Here is a 7,526-nt window from a genome sequence, read left to right on the forward strand (position 1 = left end):
TGTATGCCCAATGTAGAGCATGACAGCGAAGGAGGGTACGTTGAGGAGGGAGAGTCTTCCTTTGAAGAAACAACCGTTTGCCTATTATCGCTATACTGACTGGCCGTTTGATCGTGACTACCGCGAGTCTTCACAAGACACGTGCGAATCAATAACCAGCAACATATGGCAGATTGCGGAATGGTCGAATGTTTGAAGACTATTACAGCCGCTGCTGCTGATACGCCGTTATCTCGGGTTGTATTCAACAAATTACCAGCGTGAATGGAACGAGTCTACTATATTGCAGTGGGCTGAGTCGTAGGGTTATGTACTTTTTAGTCTACGCCTCAGAGAAGCCCGGTATATCCCGATAGTCACAGTTGCGTTTGGCCAAACAAATAGATGAACATGTAGATGGGACCGGATCATAATTTTCATCGCGTCGAGGGCAAAGGCGCGCCACAACGAGGGCAGGAACGCGACTCAACGAAGAATGCACCGGCTGCCCAAGATAGAAGAATGCGGTGTATCTGCACTATTGCTATGGGAGCGCAGCGCGCTCAGTGGAACGACTTATGCTTGGGTCAAGAAGGGCGCGCCGACGGCAAGTCTTTGGTCTTTTAGAATGGAATGGCATACATAACTCAAGGTTAAAATAGACAGTAGTTTGGTAACTGGGGCTAGCTGTCGTATCCGACGCCACTTATTCTCGGGCAAACACGGATCTGGACGCAGATGTAAGCAGCGGATAAACACATGCAATACTGTGACGATTAATGCAAAAATGAGGGGCTTTCGGTAAGCGCTGCAGTTCAAGGGCCACCCTAGTGGATGTAACGCACAGATTAACATCGCAATACAACCCCTTACTGGAATCTATCGTTCTTTTGGGTGTATTGCTGCTTGAATGTCAAATCTCTTCCAAGCTAGGTAGCGACTGTAGTATTCTACGTACTATACGCATATACAACATACGACCATCTCCTCACAGTATGCCTGTACCATTAGCCTCCATCGGATGTCCATGAGCCTTCGAACTCGACCGTAACTTAGTGATTTTGGTTTTCCCCTCCACAAACTTTCCTTCTATCGCCAAACCCGTTCTTGTCCCATTAGACCCCTGTTGGCTTCTCGTCGCCCGCTGTGTTTCGAAACGTCAAATCACTAAAGTCATCACGAGATGGATGAAGACTCTGATTGCGGCCAATGGAACGAGATCATCCGCTTCGCTTCCTTATTCCTCCACAACGTTTATCAGTGAGTACACCGCTAGACCCTGGAAGCAGCTGATTCAACTCTCCCTGAAGTGAATATACATACAAACCTCACAAAAGCTAGGCAATATGGACCAATGTTACATATGGCTATATATGATGATGCAACTTGTGGACTGACAAAGGCGAGCACTTAATATATCAATTACAATACGTATATTTGTACACGCTGCGAATTTAGCAAAGTAAAAAGGTATCCATACAACTATATTCATTCAGTCGACAAGCAGAAGGACTAGTGACTGGTCGATTTTCTATATATATATATATATATACATATTTTTTTTCAAACATATTTAGATCTGTTTCTTGTTTCGGGTCATTCACATACACAAGAACGATATTAAGATAATGTCGAAGAGGAGAGAAAAATATATTATGGATTCATAGTTACATTAAATCTTTTCTCTGTCTCGAAATATTTGAATGAACAGTCAAAAACCTCGTTCTCTTTCGAAAAATTGCAAAACATTTTCTGCAAACGACCATTCTACCTGAATAAGAGAAAAAAAGACTTTAGATATCGTGAACATTTTCCACTAAAGCTTTTTTTTTTTGAGCTATATTCATGTTTTGAAATTTTTCGAAATTCTGCACTTTTCGTCAGCTTTTAGGAAAAATTCCAGATGTTTAATCTTGCAGGTAGGTCTTCTATATAGTGTGTGTACTTTGAGGGTAAATTGTTCATTCTAACGCTAATGAACTCACTGTGTTAAGCATTATTTAAAACATAGCTCTCACAACTGGCGAGTCTTCGAAAGCGGAGGTTCGACGCCGGCTAGCAGGTGTGTTGAAACCACTAATTATGTCGCCTTTACGTTACAGTTCGTTCAATATTTATCGGCCATTGTTATCGGTCGGCGCAATACTGCCGAGATAGCCGTCAATCACAATCGGAATGGTGAAATACTACCCCGAGATATTGCGGTAAAGCACAGTCTGCCCGTGCTGTCGGTGTGTCGTCATAACAATGTATGGCAGGTCAGTTGGGCAGGAAGGCATTCCCGCCGAAAAACAGTGATTGGACAAGCAGTCATGCTGCACGGTAAGTCCAGAGTTATCTATTGTCCGTCGACACTGTGAAACGTCAGTCATTACAGGAGGAGGCCGACAATCGCAGCTCTGACTGACCGTTCCATCACCCGTTGGCCGCTTGCTCCTCGCGTGATCGCTGCTCAAGGCTGGTTCGATTGCCGCGGTCTTCTTCAGAATAGATACGGATCAGAGACGGCATGATTCTCGGCAAAACCACTGTATCTAGATGGCCCTCGAGGCTGTTTTTGGCCAGCGTTTTTCTAGCGGCCATAGCCTTACATCCCTGCACAATGTTTCTAATTCCGCCAGGTCAAACAGAGTTTGTCTTGTTGGGTGGACCTGACGATCCTACATCTCTATACCCGGGAGACGCCACCGCGTTTCGGTTAATGATGCCAAGTCAAAAGGAACGCGATCCCAACCATTGCGAGCCATATGAGGTGATGGTCATCGAAGACGATGACTGTCATATCTATTGTGAGGTCAACGGAAAGATTGGCAATCTCGAGATTCGCGATCCCGGCCATCGAACGTTGCAAGCATGTAAAACTATTAACAATGGATGCAACTCGTGTATGCGGCAGTTCGACGAGAACCAGGGTTCGATGAAAATTTTTGGTCGGTGCGGACCTGGCTGCGTCTGTCAGCCAATGGCTAGCTACACGCACCATCTACAAGACAAACGAGAGTGTGAAAAAGCTACTAACCATAGTAATTTTGAAGCACTCACACGAAAAATTGACAAAAAGGAACGTATACATTTCCAAGTTATTATCCCCCCTATCGGAAGTCGTAACAAGAAAAGATGTGAAGACTATGAGACTCCGATGACCAGGGAAGAATTGCTGACATCTGGCCAATGCAGGTTAGTGATATTTGCAAAAAAGGAGATTATCTAGTCCAGATTTTAGGAAAGCCATCTAAAACACTTGGAAGAACACGTACAAGGCATAGGGTTTTTGAGGAATTATTGAATGAATAAATCAGCCTGCCTCAGGGTTTGTTATTATATAGATCTTTTTTTTGTTTAATAGTATATTTCACTTATGTTATGTTGACTACATAGTCAGAATGATTTGCTATACCGAGGTTATGTTTATAGTGACCAGTGCCCACCGAGGTGTGGTTCTTCAAAACACTAATAGTACCTTGTTTGGTATCTTTAGAATCAGTCAGTTTTGTACGTCGTAAAACCATTACATTGCAATATTGAGCAGAGCTTTGTTTTCGTTCAGTCAAAGATCTGCAGGACTTCAATTAAAAAATGACTCGTTTTCTATTAGGGGAACGTGTCGGCCTTCAGTCGACTTCTCAGTGAAGTATGTGAAACAAGGCTGCCGAGAGGGCCGAAGCCGAAAGCCGTCTTGTCGCCCCGTTTTTGAGTCGTTATTTCGATAATCCGGCCACAGATTGACATTTAATAGCGTTGCATGAATTAAAAACGGACTCCAGTGTTGGACCAGACGTAATATTAGTATAAATTTTAGACAAAGGGCAAACGGGACCTTTTCTGAAATTGCTTTGTAGATCTTATCAATAATACGCACATTTGTTTTTTGCTAACGGTCTCACTTTGTGTTGAACATGGTGTTGTTGAAATAATTCGTGGCTACTGAACTTATAGCATGCCCCAGATCTAAACGCAAGCGTGAACTATGAAGGTAGAAGTTAGCACATTTCTGGTACTCCCAAAAAGTATATGACTGGTTACTGGGCTGTTATCTATACATGTTATCACTGCCGGAAAAAAAAACTTACTCATAAATGCTAACTTGTATTATTTTTTTTCGAGGCTATTGGGGTTGGATTTCAAGCAGACACTCGACTTAGAAAGGCTAGAATGAAACCAGTCGTCGCGTAATATTAATAAAACAAGTAGTTCATATTATTATCATATTGAATAGTGTATCCTATTGTGATCCACCCTTCATTTAATATTCATATACGAAAAGTCATGCTTAAAACTGTCTATATTTGTACGTGTTCGTGATTTTGCCAGTACGCGCACTATTCTACAACTATTTTTGTCTGTACCAATTTTGGTTGACGCACTGCAGGCAAATGTGTAAGATCGAAGGCCTATTCGGCCTCGTCAGGATTCGAGGTAGCCACCGCGTCATCGACGCGCTCCCAAACCGCTTTCCTGAGCGCTGCCAGCTTCCGATCCTTCAGGGAAATAGCATTCTATTGCCGGACTTTGCTGTCGCGTCTGTTCACGGTCTCTGCGACAACTTCGGTAATTGCGTTAAGGATGAGATTTACATGAATTGACTCGTTTCAACCTCAGGTCTACCTTAATTCTGTTAGGCTCTAAAAAACTGCACTGACCAAACTTACTGGACATTTTGTGTATGAAGTATACTGTAAAAACTCAGGGATTTTATGTTCGATGCAATTAAGCAAGACTAGAGTTACGCTCGAAAGGCGATTTAGGTAAGAAAGGTTGGAATCGGAACGTTTTGCCCAAGAAGCCTCCTCTTCATTGGCCCACCTAGTACATATGACAATTTAGTATCAGTTGGTAGCTGTGCAACGTCCCCGACCTTCCGTGAGCTGCGTTACGTTCGGTCTAGAGTACATAACCTATTGTTTCGTCCCTGTTACACAAACATAGCTTGACTTGATCAGTTAGTGAACATCGACAAGTTGTACCTGTTGACAAATTCATAGTTAAGCAACAAACGCATGTAAATAATATGTTCTTAACAACAATGTTAATTTCATGCACGTGTTTATTTTTTTTTTTCACACATCGGATATGTTTTGGGATTGGGTCGATGCTGTGTGTACGTCGCCAGACTATTTATGGAGCAAAATTGAATAAAATTGAATTTTATTTTCGTCAAAAGCTGCCCGTTTACTTGCTTTTATGATCTGTACTATATATATTGGTAACAGAGCGGACCAGCAGAGCTAATTCTAAGCAGTAACAGTTACGAAATCTTAAAGAATACGTGTGGTAAAAACTTTTCGACAGACTGTCGTCGTTGGTTATGCATTGATTTCTCCTATTCATTATGCCAGTTCTAAGTACTTATTTTCAGTTTATCCTTCATGCTGTGAAGCCTGATGTGTTATGTCTGGAATCAGATAGCTTAGTTAATACTGCAGAACGACATAAATGACAAACCTAGGGATATAATGAACACATCCAGCACAGACGTGCTACAAGTAGTCAATCATACTTCCGAAACGAAGAAACTTCAGCATCACATTTGAGGCTCGACTGTTATAGATTGTCGTAAGAATATCGCTTTTAAATCGCACATTCCCTTCAGAGACATTTGCCTGATTCAGGCGTTTCGAGATTGAAACATCGGCGGTAGACGCAGCAGCAGCCAATCGGATGTTAGCAGATAACTTCCTTTTCTTGAAATCCACAAGTAATTGCCTCACATGGAGTATAACTGCACGGCAGAAATAGCTGAGAGACAACAGTATTTTAGGGCTGGAGCGGCGTTTCTGCTTGCCACGAAGCTACTATGGCTGTTCTGAGATGTGGGGACGAACGACACCGTCGAACAGCAAATACCGCTAGAGCAGCTGCGACGACGGGCGCAATTGCAACGACCGAGAGCCGGGCTACGGCAGGAACAGCAATAAGATCAGGAATTAGTCCTGCTTTCAGCTTCTTTTCCCCATCGCGTACGATAGAATCCACCCCGCTTTACGTCACACTCGACCCGCGGGGCAGACGGGAAATCGAACAGGCTGAAGCAGGCCCATAAAGCAGGCAGCATGATCCAGGACTGTGGACCATAGCAATAGTGGTAATGGTGGTTAGGCCGCTAAAATTGGGCGGTATCATCAGGAAAACGGGGTTCAGTTTTGGGGCTTCGAAAAATCTCGCATGCAACGCCAAGAACGGCGAACTCATTGCGCGACCGCTGCGTCTAGATCATTGGGAAGGCTCCTGACTGTTACACCATCCTCACCCTCGAACGCCCCTACGAACCTCACTGCGCCTTACAGATCGTAGAAGCGAAGACCTCGAGGTGCGCAACCTCCCCATTTGAAGGCACCGCAGGAGAGAGAGAAAGAGAGTTATATACGTATAGTAGAGAGTAACTCTGTATGCCATGAAGAAATAATTAAGAATCAATTAGCCCTCATTAACATTAGGTTAGACCGATTAGGAATCACGGGGGAGCAGAGGCAAGGACTTACCAGGAGGTAAGGTGAGGGAGTAGTCGGTTGCGTCTCGTGGAGCTGCTGTAGGTGCTAGGTGGTTACTAGCATCATGGCTTCGGAAAACCAAAGCGAACAGGGAGATGTGCGCTCTCTGCGGCGACAGGTTGGGCCTGCGGAAAGTGGAGCGAACCGACAACAGGCACACGATGGCTGGTCTACAGTACGGCCATTTGAACATGTACGGGGGTGTTAGTGCCTTACAAGCAGGCACCTTATACTATAGAAATGACAGCACAAGGAGGAAGTCTTGGGCCTTTATCAACGCGCTGGCCGGTTTCCGCGTATTGGTTCACTTATTCCGAAACAAAAAGCATATTGAAGCAAAAATTAGTTCGCAAGTTTTGTCGTACGACTAATCACTTATTCTATTTAAAAATCAGTCATAGATCAGGTTTGTATAAGATTCGTCTGCTTATTTTTATATAAAACAACATGCATCGCAGAGCTTGATCCCCAATAGGCTCACCGAATGAGCATAACAATAGCAAAGTAAACGTAGGATTCTTATTCGAAGCTTAATTAGAATTGGCTTTTTCAATGTTTTTTCGTTCTCCGTGTAAGCTAACTTCACACGTCAAACTCAAATACGTTCCACTTACTCTATTTATGCAGGATTATATTTAAACGGCCTCGAAATCGCTGCATCCTTCCTTAGAGCCGAAGCCGGTTGATGATCTTCCCAGGATTCGACAGCATCGATGGCTATGACCTGCCGGCTGCCGTGTTCATTGTAATAGAAGAGACTATCGTCGCCACCGACTACACCAGCCCTAGCAAGCAGCCATAGCCCGTTTACCCACCATCACTCCCATACCCCGTCGTAACCCCTTTGCTTACAAGCAGCGTAGTAGCATTTAGCTCGCACTACCCGTCGGTATCCGCACATCTGATACGACATACAGATACTTTTCAGTCACTTCACGACGTTCGCCCGTAGACCAAACTGCCTATAGAGTTCGGCCAACTGCCCTCTCGTTCGCCGACCCGCCTTACCCGATAAATGGAGTAAAATTGATCAGAACGCCTCGATCTCATCATCGGCAT

The 7,526-nt window shown here is 44.0% G+C and overlaps 1 protein-coding gene across 1 annotated transcript; it reads left to right on the forward strand.

Moving 5' to 3' along the window:
• Positions 1 to 2,265: 2,265 nt before the first annotated feature.
• LOC111271899 (uncharacterized) lies at positions 2,266 to 5,951 on the forward strand. The gene is made up of 2 exons (XM_022852944.2): positions 2,266 to 3,156; positions 4,349 to 5,951. The coding sequence occupies exons 1-2, from the start codon at positions 2,489 to 2,491 to the stop codon at positions 4,560 to 4,562; spliced, it is 882 nt and encodes a 293-aa protein (XP_022708679.1). The 5' UTR covers positions 2,266 to 2,488; the 3' UTR covers positions 4,563 to 5,951.
• Positions 5,952 to 7,526: the final 1,575 nt, after the last annotated feature.

This window comes from Varroa jacobsoni, unplaced genomic scaffold (genome assembly GCF_002532875.2).
Source record: "Varroa jacobsoni isolate VJ856 unplaced genomic scaffold, vjacob_1.0 contig01246, whole genome shotgun sequence".
Classification (NCBI taxonomy): Eukaryota; Metazoa; Arthropoda; class Arachnida; order Mesostigmata; family Varroidae; genus Varroa; species Varroa jacobsoni.

What these genes read in the sequence shown, in the direction of transcription:
- LOC111271899 (XM_022852944.2), top strand. Translation starts at nt 2,489, where the DNA reads ATGATTCTCGGCAAAACCACTGTATCTAGATGGCCCTCGAGGCTGTTT. An exon ending in CTGACATCTGGCCAATGCAG is followed by an intron (nt 3,157 to 4,348) that starts GTTAGTGATATT and finishes GACGCACTGCAG; the next exon opens with GCAAATGTGTAAGATCGAAG.